Raw genomic sequence first — 20,156 nt, forward strand, 5'->3', positions numbered from 1 at the left:
GTGTTCCATTAGCTGGGACCTGTGTAGGTGCTGCCTGTGTTCCTTTAGCTAGGACCAGTATCGGTGCTGCCTGTGTTCCATTAGCTGGGACCAGTATCAGTGCTGCCTGTGTTCCTTTAGCTGCTGGGACCGGTGTAGGTGCTTCCTGTGTTCCATTAGCTGGGACCAGTATCAGTGCTTCCTGTGTTCCATTAGCTGGGACCAGTATCGGTGCTGCCTGTGTTCTGGAGCTGGGACCTGTGTAGGTGCTGCCTGTGTTCCATTAGCTGGGACCTGTGTAGGTGCTGCCTGTGTTCCTTTAGCTAGGACCAGTATCGGTGCTGCCTGTGTTCCTTTAGCTGGGACCAGTATCGGTGCTGCCTGTGTTCTGGAGCTGGGACCTGTGTAGGTGCTGCCTGTGTTCCATTAGCTGGGACCTGTGTAGGTGCTGCCTGTGTTCCTTTAGCTAGGACCAGTATCGGTGCTGCCTGTGTTCCTTTAGCTGGGACCAGTATCGGTGCTGCCTGTGTTCCTTTAGCTGGGGCCAGTATCAGTGCTGCCTGTGTTCCATTAGCTGGGACCGGTGTAGGTGCTTCCTGTGTTCCATTAGCTGGGACTAGTATCAGTGCTTCCTGTGTTCCATTAGCTGGGACCAGTATCGGTGCTGCCTGTGTTCTGGAGCTGGGACCTGTGTAGGTGCTGCCTGTGTTCCATTAGCTGGGACCAGTATCAGTGCTGCCTGTGTTCCATTAGCTGGGACCAGTATCGGTGCTGCCTGTGTTCCATTAGCTGGGACCAGTATCGGTGCTGCCTGTGTTCCATTAGCTGGGACCAGTATCAGTGCTGCCTGTGTTCTGGAGCTGGGACCTGTGTAGGTGCTGCCTGTGTTCCAAGAACAAAACCAGAGTACATCAAGAAAATCCAACTAGAGAAACAAGCGTTCACAGCATGGCTGGGGCTGGGGCTGGGGCTGGGGACTGGGGGCTGGGGACTGGGGCTGGGGACTGGGGGCTGGGGACTGGGGGCTGGGGGCTGGGGACTGGGGGCTGGGGACTGGGGCTGGGGGCTGGGGACTGGGGACTGGGGACTGGGGCTGGGGACTGGGGGCTGGGGGGGGCTGGGGACTGGGGGCTGGGGGCTGGGGGCTGGGGACTGGGGCTGGGGCTGGGGGGGGACTGGGGCTGGGGCTGGGGGCTGGGGGCTGGGGGCTGGGGCTGGGGGCTGGGGACTGGGGCTGGGGACTGGGGACTGGGGGCTGGGGGGGCTGGGGGCTGGGGCTGGGGCTGGGGACTGGGGGCTGGGGACTGGGGCTGGGGGCTGGGGACTGGGGGCTGGGGGCTGGGGCTGGGGCTGGGGCTGGGGGCTGGGGCTGGGGCTGGGGACTGGGGACTGGGGGCTGGGGGCTGGGGACTGGGGGCTGGGGGCTGGGGCTGGGGACTGGGGACTGGGGGCTGGGGACTGGGGACTGGGGGCTGGGGACTGGGGACTGGGGGGGGCTGGGGGCTGGGGCTGGGGACTGGGGACTGGGGGCTGGGGGCTGGGGGCTGGGGGCTGGGGGCTGGGGGCTGGGGCTGGGGCTGGGGGGGGGCTGGGGGCTGGGGGCTGGGGGGGCTGGGGCTGGGGCTGGGGCTGGGGGCTGGGGGGGGCTGGGGGGCTGGGGCTGGGGCTGGGGGGGCTGGGGCTGGGGCTCTGGGGCTGGGGGGGCTGGGGTTGGGGCTGGGGGCTGGGGCTGGGGCTGGGGACTGGGGCTGGGGCTGGGGGGCTGGGGCTGGGGGGGCTGGGGCTGGGGCTGGGGCTGGGGCTGGGGACTGGGGCTGGGGGGGCTGGGGCTGGGGGCTGGGGCTGGGGCTGGGGCTAGGGGGGCTGGGGGGGCTGGGGACTAGGGGGGGCTGGGAATGGGGACTGGGGCTGGGGACTGGGGGCTGGGGACTGGGGGCTGGGGGCTGGGGGGCTGGGGCTGGGGGCTGGGGCTGGGGCTGGGGGCTGGGGGCTGGGGACTGGGGGCTGGGGCTGGGGACTGGGGGCTGGGGCTGGGGGCTGGGGACTGGGGCTGGGGGCTGGGGCTGGGGCTGGGGGCTGGGGGCTGGGGGCTGGGGGCTGGGGCTGGGGACTGGGGGCTGGGGGCTGGGGCTGGGGACTGGGGCTGGGGCTGGGGCTGGGGCTGGGGGCTGGGGCTGGGGACTGGGGGCTGGGGGCTGGGGCTGGGGGCTGGGGGCTGGGGCTGGGGACTGGGGGCTGGGGGCTGGGGCTGGGGGCTGGGGACTGGGGGCTGGGGGCTGGGGCTGGGGACTGGGGGCTGGGGGCTGGGGCTGGGGGCTGGGGACTGGGGGCTGGGGGCTGGGGCTGGGGCTGGGGGCTGGGGGGCTGGGGGCTGGGGCTGGGGGGCTGGGGGCTGGGGGGCTGGGGGCTGGGGCTGGGGCTGGGGGCTGGGGCTGGGGCTGGGGCTGGGGGCTGGGGACTGGGGCTGGGGCTGGGGCTGGGGCTGGGGCTGGGGCTAGGGGGGCTGGGGGGGCTGGGGGCAGGGGGGCTGGGGACTGGGGGCTGGGGCTGGGGGGCTGGGGCTGGGGACTGGGGCTGGGACTGGGGGGGCTGGGGCTGGGGCTAGGGGGGGCTAGGGGGGGCTGGGGCTGGGGCTGGGGCTGGGGATGGGCATGGGGCTGGGGCTGGGGATGGGGCTGGGGCTAGGGCTGGGGCTGGGGCTGGGGCTGGGGCTGGGGATGGGGCTGGGGCTGGGGACTGGGGCTGGGGCTGGGGGGGCTGGGGCTGGGGCTAGGGAATGGGGGCTGGGGCTGGGAATGGGGCTAGGGTTAGGGCTGGGGCTAGGGATTGGGCTAGGCCTGGGGCTGGGGCTAGGGCTGGGGATAGGGATGGGTGCTAACATACAAACACAGAGCAAAGAACTGAGGAGAGAGAGAGAGAGAGAGAGAGAGAGAGAGAGAGAGAGAGAGAGAGAGAGAGAGAGAGAGAGAGAGAGAGAAAATAATATAACATTTGATTTAATAAACTTTCACATTTGATTTGAGTCTAGAGTTGGTGTAATGTATCTTTGTAAAAAACTATATTTTCATATTCGTTCTGCTATATCCATGCAGTGAAATGTCGGTAGGCAAGTTTGTAAACACTGGAAAAATACTTTAGATGATGCAGGACAGGCCTAGATACAGCGAAATATAACTAACCCAAGATAGTTCATCTGTGCCGTTTATAGTGGGAGCAAATAAAGAAGAGTGGGCAGAACAAGCAAGGTGGTTAAAGCCAAGCAAGAGCTAGCGAGATCCTATTGGCGCGTTGTAGCGTGTATTTGCATATTTTCATTAGGGAACGCCTACTCTGTGAAGTGCGCTTGTGCACAAATTCAATTCGACCTTGCACTCTTTCTAAACAATTCCATTTAAATATTTGGAGAAGCGTCAAGTCTTTAAAACTTACTTCACTGTGTTTGTAATATATTGTAGTTTAGGGAACAGAAAAATATATTGAGGTCAAATGTTTCATCGATGAGAAAAGTACCAGAACGTCTGCCCAGTTTCACGTAGTTCCATCCTCTCCCACTCATATACCCACGACTGAACTACCATTTGGTGGTGAGAAAACGTTAGAAATCTAAACGGATGCTTCAGCTTTATAGGCCCTGTGACATGTCTGTGTTTACTCCTTCTGTCTGTGCTTACGTGTAGTGATGTCCTATGTTTTTGTTGTTATTGTGTTGTAATTTGAAATGTACTTTTTTTTATATTTACAGAAAAAAAAAGTTTACGGTATGTGACTTATATATATATATACACTAGATGATTTAAGGGGGTGTGTGTTGAAGCCATTGAACCTCCATCTTGACATTCCCCCACAGTTGTAATTGTATTTTGGAATCTTTAGAAAAGCATTTATTCCATTACCGACACCTTAATGCATACGTTCAAATGAAATCATGTGAGCTATTTATACAAACAAAAAATTGAGAAAAAAAATAAAAACTTTCCCTTAAAGTATATATTTTTTTGATGACTAATGATACTGTCCCAACTACAACAAGAAAAAGTATTAAATACATGTAATTTTGTCCTTTATTTATAAATACTGTAGATCTCCATTCATTCTTGTGGAGGACTGGGCCGCACCGGGGAGTTCCAATATGGCCGACCGTTGGCTTCAAAGGCTTATAATGGCAATAAATACAATCAGCAATCCAGGGTTTACATACATCGTTGGTGACAGTGTAATTTACAGGAACTAACTCAGTACTGCGGACCACATCAGCTACCCGGAAAACGGACACACTCACGAACAGCACGGACAGGTAGAGTTCGTTTTCTGAGAGCTGAAGTGTGTACCTGATAAACACGACAATGGCTAAACTTAATAGCTGTTTCCAACGGCTTTTTGTCTTCTTCAACCTGCTGTTTGCGGTAAGTTAGCAACTCTTTATTTGTAAATACAAGTAGGAACATGTGATTAACTCAGTAGGCGATACTTTAAGGTTACTTTCGATTGTAAATCAACTGCGCAGCAAAACAACAAGTTCGTGTATCTTCTTCACCAAACACTTCTGCCCATAAAAGTTAGTTTCAAAATGTTTGTAGCCTGTCTGTGTGAAATTATATGGTTTCTATCCACTTTCCTACGTGTCTGTCCATGTTGTATAATCCAACTTCACATCCGTTAACTATGGCTTTAAAGACGTGTTTTATTACATTATGTTATGATAGTGAATGGGATGTTTTTCTTTAGATCGTTGGAGGTGTGATTATCGGCCTGGGACTTCTGGGTCAATTCGCCTACAATGACAGCACTTCAGAGGTAAAATGGGATCTAGCTCTGGTCCGTGGCGTTACATGCGGTTTGAGCTTTGAAGAAGTTTAAAACCGCACACGTAACACCCTAGACAAGAGCTAAATGGGCTCAGTTGAAATTACATTCAAACTTAATTTTACGAATAGATATATATGGATATTGAATGAATTCTTACCAAAGATAATTCATTTTGATTATATAATTTCTCTATTTTGAAAAAACAAAAGTGGAAACAAACAGTTACTCATAAGCATTAAACGCTTCAGCATCTGAAAAACAGGTTCATGTGTCAACCGTTTATGTAGTAGACTATAACTATACTTCCTTATTGGTGAGCTATATATACACAAAGTGAACTCTCGTGTACAAAGTCAATGTTCCTAAAGTACTGTCCTATACAAGAATTCTAGGTCTACCGTGCAATAATAAAAGATGTGATTTTTCCCTATTAGGAACGTAGGCATTGCTATTATGACGTCATAATGGTACGCTGAGACACACGATGGATGTTGTGTTGTTTTTCAGTTTGAGAACCAGACCAAAGGGTTTCTGGTGATGTATCTGGTAGGAGGCATCACCATGGCCATGTCTCTGCTCGGGGCGCACGGAGCACACAGAGAGAAGAGAATTCCCCTGATCGTGGTGAGAGGGTCTACTGCGACGAGCTGCGTTCACATTCAAACAGACGTCTACGACCATAGAGACAGAACAATATACAATATGTCACGGTTTCCCTAACACAGATTAACCCCAGTCCTGGACTAAAAACTCGTTTTCAATGAAGATACCTACTTGAGCTTGCTTTTTAGTCCAGAACTAGGCTCAGTCTGTGTCTGGGAAACCACCCTGATATCCTGTTTTATATCGTATTACGACATTGGGTTAGGAAAGACACTTATCGTTTCGTAACCTGTTTTGTTCAACGATTCACTGAGTCACACAGTAACTTTATTGGACAGAAAATTGTTTAAGTCTCTCTCTCTCTTTCACTTTCTGTCTCTAGTTTCTGGTGGCCTGTTTTATTTGCTGCTTCGGCCTCCTGCGTCTGGCGGTGCCCACAGCCATGTACCGTCCTGAGGTATTGTTGGTTAATAATAATGTCTGTCCTGTAATACTGATGTGTTTTTTTATTTATTTTTATTTCACCTTTATTTAACCAGGTAGGCTAGTTGAGAACAAGTTCTCATTTGCAACTGCGACCTGGCCAAGATAAAGCATAGCAGTGTGAACAGACAACACAGAGTTACACATGGAGTAAACAATTAGCAAGTCAATAACACAGTAGAAAAAATGGGCAGTCTATATACAATGTGTGCAAAAGGCATGAGGAGGTAGGCGAATAATACAATTTTGCATATTAACACTGGAGTGATAAATGATCAGATGGTCATGTACAGGTAGAGAGATATTGGTGTGCAAAAGAGCAGAAAAGTAAATAAATAAAAACAGTATGGGAATGAGGTAGGTGAAAATGGGTGAGCTATTTACCTATAGACTATGTACAGCTGCAGCGATCGGTTAGCTGCTCGGATAGCTGATGTTTGAAGTTGGTGAGGGAGATAAAAGTCTCCAACTTCAGCGATTTTTGCAATTCGTTCCAGTCACAGGCAGCAGAGTACTGGAACGAAAGGCGGCCAAATGAGGTGTTGGCTTTAGGGATGATCAGTGAGATACACCTGCTGGAGCGCGTGCTACGGATGGGTGTTGCCATCGTGACCAGTGAACTGAGATAAGGCGGAGCTTTACCTAGCATGGACTTGTAGATGACCTGGAGCCAGTGGGTCTGGCGACGAATATGTAGTGAGGGCCAGCCGACTAGAGCATACAAGTCGCAGTGGTGGGTGGTATAAGGTGCTTTAGTGACAAAACGGATGGCACTGTGATAGACTGCATCCAGTTTGCTGAGTAGAGTGTTGGAAGCCATTTTGTAGATGACATCGCCGAAGTCGAGGATCGGTAGGATAGTCAGTTTTACTAGGGTAAGCTTGGCAGCGTGAGTGAAGGAGGCTTTGTTGCGGAATAGAAAGCCGACTCTTGATTTGATTTTCGATTGGAGATGTTTGATGTGAGTCTGGAAGGAGAGTTTGCAGTCTAGCCAGACACCTAGGTACTTATAGATGTCCACATATTCAAGGTCGGAACCATCCAGGGTGGTGATGCTAGTCGGGCATGCGGGTGCAGGCAGCGATCGGTTGAAAAGCATGCATTTGGTTTTACTCGCGTTTAAGAGCAGTTGGAGGCCACGGAAGGAGTGCTGTATGGCATTGAAGCTCGTTTGGAGGTTTGATAGCACAGTGTCCAATGACGGGCCGAAAGTATATAGAATGGTGACGTCTGCGTAGAGGTGGATCAGGGAATCGCCCGCAGCAAGAGCAACATCATTGATATATACAGAGAAAAGAGTCGGCCCGAGAATTGAACCCTGTGGCACCCCCATAGAGACTGCCAGAGGACCGGACAGCATGCCCTCCGATTTGACACACTGAACTCTGTCTGCAAAGTAATTGGTGAACCAGGCAAGGCAGTCATCCGAAAAACCGAGGCTGTTGAGTCTGCCGATAAGAATATGGTGATTGACAGAGTCGAAAGCCTTGGCGAGGTCGATGAAGACGGCTGCACAGTACTGTCTTTTATCGATGGCGGTTATGATATCGTTTAGTACCTTGAGCGTGGCTGAGGTGCACCCGTGACCGGCTCTGAAACCAGATTGCACAGCGGAGAAGGTACGGTGGGATTCGAGATGGTCAGTGACCTGTTTGTTGACTTGGCTTTCGAAGACCTTAGATAGGCAGGGCAGGATGGATATAGGTCTGTAACAGTTTGGGTCCAGGGTGTCTCCCCTTTGAAGAGGGGGATGACTGCGGCAGCTTTCCAATCCTTGGGGATCTCAGACGATATGAAAGAGAGGTTGAACAGGCTGGTAATGGGGTTGCGACAATGGCGGCAGATAGTTTCAGAAATAGCGGGTCCAGATTGTCAAGCCCAGCTGATTTGTACGGGTCCAGGTTTTGCAGCTCTTTCAGAACATCTGCTATCTGGATTTGGGTAAAGGAGAACCTGGAGAGGCTTGGGTGAGGAACTACGGGGGGCGGAGCTGTTGGCCGAGGTTGGAGTAGCCAGGCGGAAGGCATGGCCAGCCGTTGAGAAGTGCTTATTGAAGTTTTCGATAATCATGGATTTATCGGTGGAGACCGTGTTACCTAGCCTCAGTGCAGTGGGCAGCTGGGAGGAGGTGCTCTTGTTCTCCATGGACTTCAGTGTCCCAGAACTTTTTGGAGTTGGAGCTACAGGATGCAAACTTCTGCCTGAAGAAGCTGGCCTTAGCTTTCCTGACTGACTGCGTGTATTGGTTCCTGACTTCCTGAACAGTTGCATATCACGGGGCTATTCGATGCTATTGCAGTCCGCCACAGGATGTTTTTGTGCTGGTCGAGGGCAGTCAGGTCTGGAGTGAACCAAGGGCTGTATCTGTTCTTGGTTCTGCATTTTTTGAACGGAGCATGCTTATCTAAAATGGTGAGGAAGTTACTTTTAAAGAATGACCATGCATCCTCAACTGACGGGATGAGGTCAATGTCCTTCCAGGATACCCGGGCCAGGTCGATTAGAAAGGCCTGCTCACAGAAGTGTTTTGGGGAGCGTTTGACAGTGATGAGGGGTGGTCGTTTGACTGCGGCTCCGTGGCGGATACAGGCGATGAGGCAGTGATCGCTGAGATCCTGGTTGAAGACAGCGGAGGTATATTTGGAGGGCCAGTTGGTCAGGATGACGTCTATGAGGGTGCCCTTGTTTAGAGTGTTATACTAGTAGACAGGACTACAGCCAGTGGTACTGATGTGTTATACTAGTAGACAGGACTACAGCCAGTGGTACTGATGTGTTATACTGGTAGACAGGAAGGTACTGATGTGTTATACTGGTAGACAGGACTACAGCCAGTGGTACTGTAATACTGATGTGTTATACTGGTAGACAGGACTACAGCCAGTGGTACTGATGTGTTATACTAGTAGACAGGACTACAGCCAGTGGTACTGATGTGTTATACTGGTAGACAGGACTACAGCCAGTGGTACTGATGTGTTATACTGGTAGACAGGACTACAGCCAGTGGTACTGATGTGTTATACTGGTAGACAGGACTACAGCCAGTGGTACTGATGTGTTATACTAGTAGACAGGACTACAGCCAGTGGTACTGATGTGTTATACTAGTAGACAGGACTACAGCCAGTGGTACTGATGTGTTATACTGGTAGACAGGACTACAGCCAGTGGTACTGATGTGTTATACTGGTAGACAGGACTACAGCCAGTGGTACTGATGTGTTATACTGGTAGACAGGACTACAGCCAGTGGTACTGATGTGTTATACTAGTAGACAGGACTACAGCCAGTGGTACTGATGTGTTATACTGGTAGACAGGACTACAGCCAGTGGTACTGATGTGTTATACTAGTAGACAGGACTACAGCCAGTGGTACTGATGTGTTATACTGGTAGACAGGACTACAGCCAGTGGTACTGATGTGTTATACTAGTAGACAGGACTACAGCCAGTGGTACTGATGTGTTATACTGGTAGACAGGACTACAGCCAGTGGTACTGATGTGTTATACTGGTAGACAGGACTACAGCCAGTGGTACTGATGTGTTATACTAGTAGACAGGACTACAGCCAGTGGTACTGATGTGTTATACTAGTAGACAGGACTACAGCCAGTGGTACTGATGTGTTATACTAGTAGACAGGACTACAGCCAGTGGTACTGATGTGTTATACTAGTAGACAGGACTACAGCCAGTGGTACTGATGTGTTATACTAGTAGACAGGACTACAGCCAGTGGTACTGATGTGTTATACTAGTAGACAGGACTACAGCCAGTGGTACTGATGTGTTATACTAGTAGACAGGACTACAGCCAGTGGTACTGATGTGTTATACTAGTAGACAGGACTACAGCCAGTGATACTGATGTGTTATACTAGTAGACAGGACTACAGCCAGTGGTACTGATGTGTTATACTGGTAGACAGGACTACAGCCAGTGGTACTGATGTGTTATACTGGTAGACAGGACTACAGCCAGTGGTACTGATGTGTTATACTGGTAGACAGGACTACAGCCAGTGGTACTGTAATACTGATGTGTTATACTAGTAGACAGGACTACAGCCAGTGGTACTGATGTGTTATACTAGTAGACAGGACTACAGCCAGTGGTACTGATGTGTTATACTAGTAGACAGGACTACAGCCAGTGGTACTGATGTGTTATACTGGTAGACAGGACTACAGCCAGTGATACTGATGTGTTATACTGGTAGACAGGATACAGCCAGTGGTACTGATGTGTTATACTAGTAGACAGGACTACAGCCAGTGGTACTGATGTGTTATACTAGTAGACAGGACTACAGCCAGTGGTACTGATGTGTTATACTAGTAGACAGGACTACAGTGTGTGTGTGTGTGTGTGTGTGTGTGTGTGTGTTCTGTCAAGGCCATCGTTGACACCAGTGTTTGTTTTGCAGATGATGCAGATCGTGGAGGAGAAGTTCCGTGAGGGCCTGCCTCTGAACGAAGCCTCCCCTGATGTTAGACAGTTCACTGAGAGGATTCAGCTGAATGTACAGAGACATTTCCATCAATCATTTCACCACAATATACTTGACATGTCCTTATATCAAAGGATCCTGTTTGGGATCTATTCTGTCTTTTCCATGAATCATCAGCCGGAAATATTTCACTAAGATTTACAATAATCCCTCCCGGGTGGCGCAGTGGTTCAGGGCGCTGTACTGCAGCGCCAGCTGTGCCATCAGAGTCCCTGGGTTCACGCCCAGGCTCTGTCGTAACCGGCCGCGACCGGGAGGTCCGTGGGGCAGGACTACAGCCAGTGGTACTGATGTGTTATACTAGTAGACAGGACTCAGCCCGGGTTAGGGAGGGCTTGGTCGGTAGGACTACAGCCAGTGGTACTGATGTCTCACGCGCACCAGCGACTCCTGTGGCTGGGCTGGGCGCAGTGCGCTAGTAGCAGGACAAGGTGGCCGGGTGCATGTGTTATACGGTGTTTCCTCTGATGCGCATACTGGTGCAGGCTGGCAGTGGTACTGATGTGTTGGATGCGCACTGTGTTAAGAAGCAGTGCTACAGGTTGTGTATCGGAGGTTATACTAGTATGACTTTCAACCTTCAGTATCTCCCGAGTGGTACTGATGTGTTATACGGGAGTTGTAGCGATGAGACAAGATAGTAGCTACTACAACAATTGGATACCAAGAAAAAGGGGTAAAATTAAAAAAATAAAAAAAGATTTACAATAATATCATTCATTATAGTTTTGAGACTTTACATTCTAGTTTACAACATGTACCTCGGTAATGTTAACTTCCTGTAACAACACACTATAGTGTTCACTTGTCCTTCTGTAGCTCAGTTGGTAGAGCATGGCGCTTGTAACGCCAGGGTAGTGGGTTCGATTCCCGGGACCACCCATACGTAGAATGTATGCACACATGACTGTAAGTCGCTTTGGATAAAAGCGTCTGCTAAATGGCATATATTATTATATTATACTTGATCCCTACCCTTGACCAATGAGTCTACTGTCTTCCCAAACCCCCAAAATGAAGTGTTCCTTCCAAGTAGGTCCAGACACTGCTGGGCATAACAGCCCTTGTAATAATAATAATAATATATAATATAATAATATATGCCATTTATCAGACGCTTTTATCCAAAGCTGACTTACAGTCATGTGTGCATACATTCTCAACATGTCCTTTGGGTGGTCCTGGGATGAACTAGTTTACTTCTCCTGGCTTTGTTACAAGCGCCATGCTCTACCAACTGAGCTACAGAAGGACCACCTTGTTTTGTTGACTCTAACCAGCAGTAATGAGGAAGAGGTTGACCTCGTGGTTCAACTAGTTTACTGTTCTCAACATGTCCTTTGTGTTGAGGTTGACCTCGTGGTTCAACTAGTTTACTGTTCTCAACATGTCCTTTGTGTTGAGGTTGACCTCGTGGTTCAACTAGTTTACTGTTCTCAACATGTCCTTTGTGTTGAGGTTGACCTCGTGGTTCAACTAGTTTACTGTTCTCAACATGTCCTTTGTGTTGAGGTTGACCTCGTGGTTCAACTAGTTTACTGTTCTCAACATGTCCTTTGTGTTGAGGTTGACCTCGTGGTTCAACTAGTTTACTGTTCTCAACATGTCCTTTGTGTTGAGGTTGACCTCGTGGTTCAACTAGTTTACTGTTCTCAACATGTCCTTTGTGTTGAGGTTGACCTCGTGGTTCAACTAGTTTACTGTTCTCAACATGTCCTTTGTGTTGAGGTTGACCTCGTGGTTCAACTTACTTTATGTCCTTTGTGTTGAGGTTGACCTCCTGGTTCAACTAGTTTACTGTTCTCAACATGTCCTTTGTGTTGAGGTTGACCTCGTGGTTCAACTAGTTTACTGTTCTCAACATGTCCTTTGTGTTGAGGTTGACCTCGTGGTTCAACTAGTTTACTGTTCTCAACATGTCCGTTTGTCCGATACGCTGACTGACTGTGTGTGTGTGTTTTTTAACAGTTGAAGTGCTGTGGGCTGTTCAGTTACACAGACTGGGGCAACAACGTCCCTGACTCCTGTCTCTGTCAGGGGGAGGAAGATCAGATGGAGGGTACATGCCTGAACATTCCATACCGGGTGAGTTCAGATCAACTCTACATGACAGGACTGATGATGTAGCTTTATAGTCAATAGTCTCCTCCTTCTTCTTCTCAGTTCTTATCATAGGTTTACATCCTGGTCTACCATGGACCAGACACCTTTTAACCCTTCAGGTTATGTCTGTTAGATACATTCATTAAGGGTTATGTCTGTTAGAGACATTCATTAAGGGTTACGTCTGTCAGAGACATTCATTAAGGGTTATGTCTGTTAGAGACATTCATAAGGGTTATGTCTGTTAGAGACATTCATTAAGGGTTATGTCTGTTAGAGACATTCATAAGGGTTATGTCTGTTAGAGACATTCATAAGGGTTATGTCTGTTAGAGACATTCATAAGGGTTATGTCTGTTAGAGACATTCATAAGGGTTATGTCTGTTAGAGACATTCATAAGGGTTATGTCTGTTAGAGACATTCATAAGGGTTATGTCTGTTAGAGACATTCATAAGGGTTATGTCTGTTAGAGACATTCATAAGGGTTATGTCTGTTAGAGACATTCATAAGGGTTATGTCTGTTAGAGACATTCATAAGGGTTATGTCTGTTAGAGACATTCATTAAGGGTTATGTCTGTTAGAGACATTCATTAAGGGTTATGTCTGTTAGAGACATTCCTTTGTCTGTTGAGGTTAGGGTTGTCTGTTAGAGACATTCATTAAGGGTTATGTCTGTTAGAGACATTCATTTGGGTTATGACATTCTGTTTAGAGACATTCATTAAGGGTTATGTCTGTTAGAGACATTCATTAAGGGTTATGTCTGTTAGAGACATTCATTAAGGGTCCTGTCTGTTAGAGATTCATTCATTCAAGGGTTTGTCTGTTAGAGACATTCATTAAGGGTTATGTCTGTTAGAGACATTCATTAAGGGTTACGTCTGTTAGAGACATTCATTAAGGGTTATGTCTGTTAGAGACATTCATTAAGGGTTATGTCTGTTGTTAGAGACATTCATTAAGGGTTATGTCTGTTAGAGACATTCATTAAGGGTTATGTCTGTTAGAGACATTCATTAAGGGTTATGTCTGTTAGAGACATTCATTAAGGGGTCTGTTATGTCTGTTACGTCTGAGACATTCATTGAGGGTTATGTCTGTTAGAGACATTCATTAAGGGTTTATTCGTCTGTTAGAGACATTCATTAAGGGTTTGTCTGTTAGAGACATTCATTAAGGGTTACGTCTGTTAGAGACATTCATTAAGGGTTACGTCTGTTAGAGACATTCATTGTTGAGGGTTATGTCTGTTAGAGACATTCATTAAGGGTTAGTTAGAGACATTCTGTTCTCAGACATGTCTGTCTTAGAGACATTCATAAGGGTTATGTCTGTTAGAGACATTCATTAAGGGTTATGTCTGTTAGAGACATTCATTAAGGGTTATGTCTGTTAGAGACATTCATTAAGGGTTATGTCTGTTAGAGACATTCATAAGGGTTATGTCTGTTAGAGACATTCATAAGGGTTATGTCTGTTAGAGACATTCATTAAGGGTTACGTCTGTTAGAGACATTCATAAGGGTTATGTCTGTTAGAGACATTCATAAGGGTTATGTCTGTTAGAGACATTCATTGTGTTAGAGACATTCATTAAGGGTTATGTCTGTTAGAGACATTCATTAAGGGTTTGACATTCTGTTAGAGACATTCATTTGGTTAGGTTATGTCTGTTAGAGACATTCATTAAGGGTTATGTCTCTTAGAGACATTCTTTGTGTTGAGTTGAGGGTTATGTCTGTTAGAGACATTCATAAGGGTTATGTCTGTTAGAGACATTCATAAGGGTTACGTCTGTTAGAGACATTCATAAGGGTTATGTCTGTTAGAGACATTCATAAGGGTTATGTCTGTTAGAGACATTCATAAGGGTTATGTCTGTTAGAGACATTCATAAGGGTTATGTCTGTTAGAGACATTCATAAGGGTTATGTCTGTTAGAGACATTCATAAGGGTTATGTCTGTTAGAGACATTCATTAAGGGTTACGTCTGTTAGAGACATTCATTAAGGGTTATGTCTGTTAGAGACATTCATAAGGGTTACGTCTGTTAGAGACATTCATTAAGGGTTATGTCTGTTAGAGACATTCATTAAGGTCTGTTAGAGACATTCATTAAGGGTTATGTCTGTCAGAGACATTCATTAAGGGTTTGTCTGAGACATTCATTAAGGGTTATGTCTGTTAGAGACATTCATTAAGGGTTTGTCTGTTAGAGACATTCATTAAGGGTTATGTCTGTTAGAGACATTCATTAAGGGTTAGACATTCATTGTCAGAGACATTCATTAAGGGTTATGTCTGTTAGAGACATTCATTAAAGGGTTAGAGACATGTCTGTTAGAGACATTCATTAAGGGTTATGTCTGTTCATTCATTAAGGAGTTATGTCTGTTAGAGACATTCATTAAGGGTTATGTCTGTTAGAGACATTCATTAAGGGTTATGTCTGTTAGAGACATTCATTAAGGGTTACGTCTGTTAGAGACATTCAGGGTTATGTCTGTTAGAGACATTCATTAAGGGTTATGTCTGTTAGAGACATTCATTAAGGGTTATGTCTGTTAGAGACATTCATTAAGGGTTACTGTCTGTCTTAGAGACATTCATTAAGGGTTATGTCTGTTAGAGACATTCATTAAGGGTTATGTCTGTTAGAGACATTCATTAAGGGTTATGTCTGTTAGAGACATTCATTAAGGGTTATGTCTGTTTAGGGACATTCATTAAGGGTTATGTCTGTTGACATTCATTAAGGGTTATGTCTGTTAGAGACATTCATTAAGGGTTATGTCTGTTAGAGACATTCATTAAGGGTTATGTCTGTTAGAGACATTCATTAAGGGTTATGTCTGTTAGAGACATTCATTAAAGGGTTATGTCTGTTAGAGACATTCATTAAGGGTTATGTCTGTTAGAGACATTCATTAAGGGTTATGTCTGTTAGAGACATTCATTAAGGGTTATGTCTGTTAGAGACATTCATTAAGGGTTATGTCTGTTAGAGACATTCATTAAGGGTTATGTCTGTTAGAGACATTCATTAAGGGTTATGTCTGTTAGAGACATTCATTAAGGGTTACGTCTGTTAGAGACATTCATTAAGGGTTACGTCTGTTAGAGACATTCATTAAGGGTTACGTCTGTTAGAGACATTCATTAAGGGTTATGTCTGTTAGAGACATTCATTAAGGGTTATGTCTGTTAGAGACATTCATTAAGGGTTATGTCTGTTAGAGACATTCATTAAGGGTTATGTCTGTTAGAGACATTCATTAAGGGTTATGTCTGTTAGAGACATTCATTAAGGGTTATGTCTGTTAGAGACATTCATTAAGGGTTATGTCTGTTAGAGACATTCATTAAGGGTTATGTCTGTTAGAGACATAAATACGTCTTGTCAGTTTTTCTTCTTCTTCTGTTTTTCAGTTGTTGTTCTTTTCAGAGTTCAGGATGACTGGACACCAGAAGCTGATCTACAAACAGGTTGGACCAGCTTCCCTTTTCTGTTATCTGTAGATCAACAGTCTACATTCCTAGACAGAACCGGTTGCTTTTGTCACTGATCAGAGAGCAGCACACTGTGGAGAATGAAGCTCTTCTGTTGAGCCATGATCTGAGTCACGTTAATTACACAGACACTCTTTTTCAGTCTGCACATTTTGAGTTTTTCCGTGATCCCTGCGGGAATTGAACCCGTGACCTTGGCATCGCTAGTACCACATGACTGAGTTGTGATCTGTGGTCCAATGAGTATTAACGGACCTCTGTCCCACAGACCTGCTTCCCCATCCTCGAGGGCTACCTGGCTAAAGCTCTGGACATCCTGTTGGGCGTTTCCTTCGGATTCGCTGCTCTGGCTGTGAGCGTGCATTCTTTACATTTCTCACCTTACACATCACACTGTCAGTTGAATATCTCTACTAGTCCCCTGGCATTTCTCACCTTACACATCACACTGTCAGTTGAATATCTCTACTAGTCATTTCACACGGCATTTCACACTCATTCTACTAGTCCCCCGGCATTTATCACTGTTACACATCACACTGCCAGTTGAATATCTCTACTAGTCCCCCGGCATTTCTCACCTTACACATCACACTGCCAGTTGAATATCTCTACTAGTCCCCCGGCATTTCTCACCTTACACATCACACTGCCAGTTGAATATCTCTACTAGTCCCCCGGCATTTCTCACATCACACTGCCAGTTGAATATCTCTACTAGTCCCCCTTACACATCACACTGCATTTCTCACCTTACACATCACACTGCCAGTTGAATATCTCTACTAGTCCCCCGGCATTTCTCACCTTACACATCACACTGCCAGTTGAATATCTCTACTAGTCCCCCGGCATTTCTCACCTTACACATCACACTGCCAGTTGAATATCTCTACTAGTCCCCCGGCATTTCTCACCTTACACATCACACTGCCAGTTGAATATCTCTACTAGTCCCCCGGCATTTCTCACCTTACACATCACACTGTCAGTTGAATATCTCTACTAGTCCCCCGGCATTTCTCACCTTACACATCACACTGCCAGTTGAATATCTCTACTAGTCCCCCGGCATTTCTCACCTTACACATCACACTGCCAGTTGAATATCTCTACTAGTCCCCCGGCATTTCTCACCTTACACATCACACTGCCAGTTGAATATCTCTACTAGTCCCCCGGCATTTCTCACCTTACACATCACACTGTCAGTTGAATATCTCTACTAGTCCCCCGGCATTTCTCACCTTACACATCACACTGTCAGTTGAATATCTCTACTAGTCCCCTGGCATTTCTCACCTTACACATCACACTGTCAGTTGAATATCTCTACTAGTCCCCTGGCTTGCTGTCACCTTACACATCACACTGTCAGTTGAATATCTCTACTAGTCCCCCGGCATTTCTCACCTTACACATCACACTGTCAGTTGAATATCTCTACTAGTCCCCTGGCTTGCTGTCACCTTACACATCACACTGTCAGTTGAATATCTCTACTAGTCCCCTGGCTTTCTCACCTTACACATCACACTGCCAGTTGAATATCTCTACTAGTCCCCTGGCTTGCTGTCACCTTACACATCACACTGCCAGTTGAATATCTCTACTAGTCCCCCGGCATTTCACACCTTACACATCACACTGTCAGTTGAATATCTCTACTAGTCCCCCGGCATTTCTCACCTTACACATCACACTGTCAGTTGAATATCTCTACTAGTCCCCTGGCTTGCTGTCACCTTACACATCACACTGTCAGTTGAATATCTCTACTAGTCCCCTGGCTTGCTGTCACCTTACACATCACACTGTCAGTTGAATATCTCTACTAGTCCCCCGGCATTTCTCACCTTACACATCACACTGTCAGTTGAATATCTCTACTAGTCCCCTGGCTTGCTGTCACCTTACACATCACACTGTCAGTTGAATATCTCTACTAGTCCCCCGGCATTTCTCACCTTACACATCACACTGTCAGTTGAATATCTCTACTAGTCCCCGGCATTTCACACCTTACACATCACACTGTCAGTTGAATATCTCTACTAGTCCCCCGGCATTTCACACCTTACACATCACACTGTCAGTTGAATATCTCTACTAGTCCCCCGGCATTTCTCACCTTACACATCACACTGTCAGTTGAATATCTCTACTAGTCCCCCGGCATTTCTCACCTTACACATCACACTGTCAGTTGAATATCTCTACTAGTCCCCCGGCATTTCACACCTTACACATCACACTGTCAGTTGAATATCTCTACTAGTCCCCCGGCATTTCTCACCTTACACATCACACTGTCAGTTGAATATCTCTACTAGTCCCCCGGCATTTCACACCTTACACATCACACTGTCAGTTGAATATCTCTACTAGTCCCCCGGCATTTCACACCTTACACATCACACTGTCAGTTGAATATCTCTACTAGTCCCCCGGCATTTCTCACCTTACACATCACACTGTCAGTTGAATATCTCTACTAGTCCCCCGGCATTTCTCACCTTACACATCACACTGTCAGTTGAATATCTCTACTAGTCCCCTGGCTTGCTGTCACCTTACACATCACACTGTCAGTTGAATATCTCTACTAGTCCCCCGCGTGGTTGTCTTTAGTTCATGTCGTTGTGTTGTTCTCCAGCTCCTGGGAGCGGTGATGTCTGCCGTCCTGCTGGCTCAGCTGAGGAGCTCTACCGGAGCGGTTCCTGTGGTGTTCAGTGTCAGCTCATCCAAGTTCGGCTTCAGTTCCCACCCACCCAAGTACACCGAGCTTTACAACGAGCCTGAGAAGCCTGAGAAGTGAAAAAGCAGACTGAGGTTCAGGATGTGGTTAGTTAGATGACATGGTTTTAGGCTGTTGTTCAGTCTGGCTCAGCATAGAAATAGAACTACTAGAATGGTTAAAGCCCCCACAACCATGGGGTATGATCAATATAGTTGAATGGGGATTGTCTTTCTAGTGATCTATTTCTATGGTGTCCAGACTCCCACATCTTCTTATGGTTGTTGTTGTGTGTTTTTCAACGAGAGGTCTCCTTTAACTCTCTTTCTGACTGTCAAACCAAAAAGGAAGGTGCTGCTTCCTTCTGTGTGTAATTTGCTTTGATTTTGAGTTCTACGTTTAAAGAGAATCACCACCGGTGGTTTTATACATATGCAGCGAGTTCTGAGTAAAATGGTTGGAGAACGTTACGTTTTATTTGCAGAATGAGACACAGTGAGCCGGCAGGGCGTTTTGAAAAGAGGATATCACAAAGAGAGAACAACTCTGAGATAGTAAGGACAGAATGTCATTTCCATAGGACTTTGAATGTCAAATAATTTGCCTTGAAACTGCAATAATAAAAAGGGAAACGAAAGGGAAGGTTGACAAAGAGAAACAGGGAAATAAATATCTGCCGCTGACAGAAGTCCTGTAGCTTTTTGCAATGAAATGGAACAACGTTAAGTGTTTTGCTATGAACTGTAAATCCTTATATGAAATATACAACATGCCAACTGTTTTGCTCTCTATGTTTCTAAATAAAGCATCTGTCTTCTACATGTGTCTCTTTTTGTACAAATATATTATAATTTGGAATGTATTTACAACTCTTTTGAGGAATATATATATATATATATATATATTAGAATTTTGAAATGATTTCCTCTTTTGAGAAAACATTCTATTTTAGATGCTTTGCATATTAACCTCTTGAAACTCTGGGGGCAGTATTTCATTTTTGGATGAAAAACGTTCCCCGTTTTAAACAAGATATTTTGTCACGAAAAGATGCTCGACTGCATATAATTGACAGCTTTGGAAAGAAAACACTGAAGTTTCCAAAACTGCAACGATATTGTCTGTGAGTGTCACAGAACTAATGCTACAGGCGAAACCAAGATGAAATTTCATGCAGGAAGTGAGACAGATTTTGAATGAGCTGTGTTCCAATGTCTCCTTATATGGCTGTGAATGAGCAAGGAATGAGCCTACACTTTCTGTCGTTTCCCCAAGGTGTTTGCAGCATTGTGATGTATTTGTAGGCATATCATTGGAAAATTGACCATAAGGGACTACATTTACCAGGTGTCTGCTCGGTGTCCTCCGTCGAAACTATTGCGTAATCTCCAGGTGCGCGCATGTTTCCA

The 20,156-nt window shown here is 46.6% G+C and overlaps 1 protein-coding gene and 1 long non-coding RNA gene across 51 annotated transcripts; one reads left to right on the top strand and one right to left on the bottom strand.

The window, feature by feature from the left end:
* Window positions 1–4,188: 4,188 nt before the first annotated feature.
* LOC127927851 (tetraspanin-8-like) lies at window positions 4,189–19,566 on the top strand. The gene is made up of 9 exons (XM_052514569.1): window positions 4,189–4,382; window positions 4,705–4,773; window positions 5,293–5,409; window positions 5,771–5,845; window positions 10,308–10,403; window positions 12,360–12,476; window positions 15,930–15,986; window positions 16,279–16,362; window positions 18,667–19,566. Exons 1-9 carry the CDS (start codon window positions 4,323–4,325, stop codon window positions 18,826–18,828), a joined length of 837 nt encoding a protein of 278 aa, XP_052370529.1. The 5' UTR covers window positions 4,189–4,322; the 3' UTR covers window positions 18,829–19,566.
* LOC127927852 (uncharacterized) lies at window positions 16,544–18,651 on the bottom strand. Of its 50 annotated transcripts, none has more exons than XR_008129258.1 (8): window positions 18,472–18,651; window positions 18,307–18,416; window positions 18,032–18,251; window positions 17,756–17,977; window positions 17,534–17,644; window positions 17,313–17,479; window positions 16,763–17,257; window positions 16,544–16,646 (listed from the first exon to the last, which is right to left on the bottom strand). It is a non-coding gene; the product is annotated as an uncharacterized LOC127927852 (long non-coding RNA). The 50 variants fall into 50 exon arrangements; XR_008129286.1 differs by having other exon boundaries at window positions 18,032–18,196; window positions 18,252–18,416; XR_008129277.1 differs by having other exon boundaries at window positions 18,032–18,086; window positions 18,197–18,416.
* Window positions 19,567–20,156: the final 590 nt, after the last annotated feature.

The sequence above is a fragment of the Oncorhynchus keta genome, unplaced genomic scaffold, assembly GCF_023373465.1.
Source record: "Oncorhynchus keta strain PuntledgeMale-10-30-2019 unplaced genomic scaffold, Oket_V2 Un_scaffold_180_pilon_pilon, whole genome shotgun sequence".
NCBI lineage: Eukaryota > Metazoa > Chordata > Actinopteri > Salmoniformes > Salmonidae > Oncorhynchus > Oncorhynchus keta.

Coding starts and splice junctions, on each gene's coding strand:
- LOC127927851 (XM_052514569.1), top strand. CDS start 4,323: ATGGCTAAACTTAATAGCTGTTTCCAACGGCTTTTTGTCTTCTTCAAC. Junction 5,846..10,307: donor CAGCCATGTACCGTCCTGAG/GTATTGTTGGTT, acceptor TTTGTTTTGCAG/ATGATGCAGATCGTGGAGGA. Junction 12,477..15,929: donor GCCTGAACATTCCATACCGG/GTGAGTTCAGAT, acceptor TCTGTTTTTCAG/TTGTTGTTCTTTTCAGAGTT.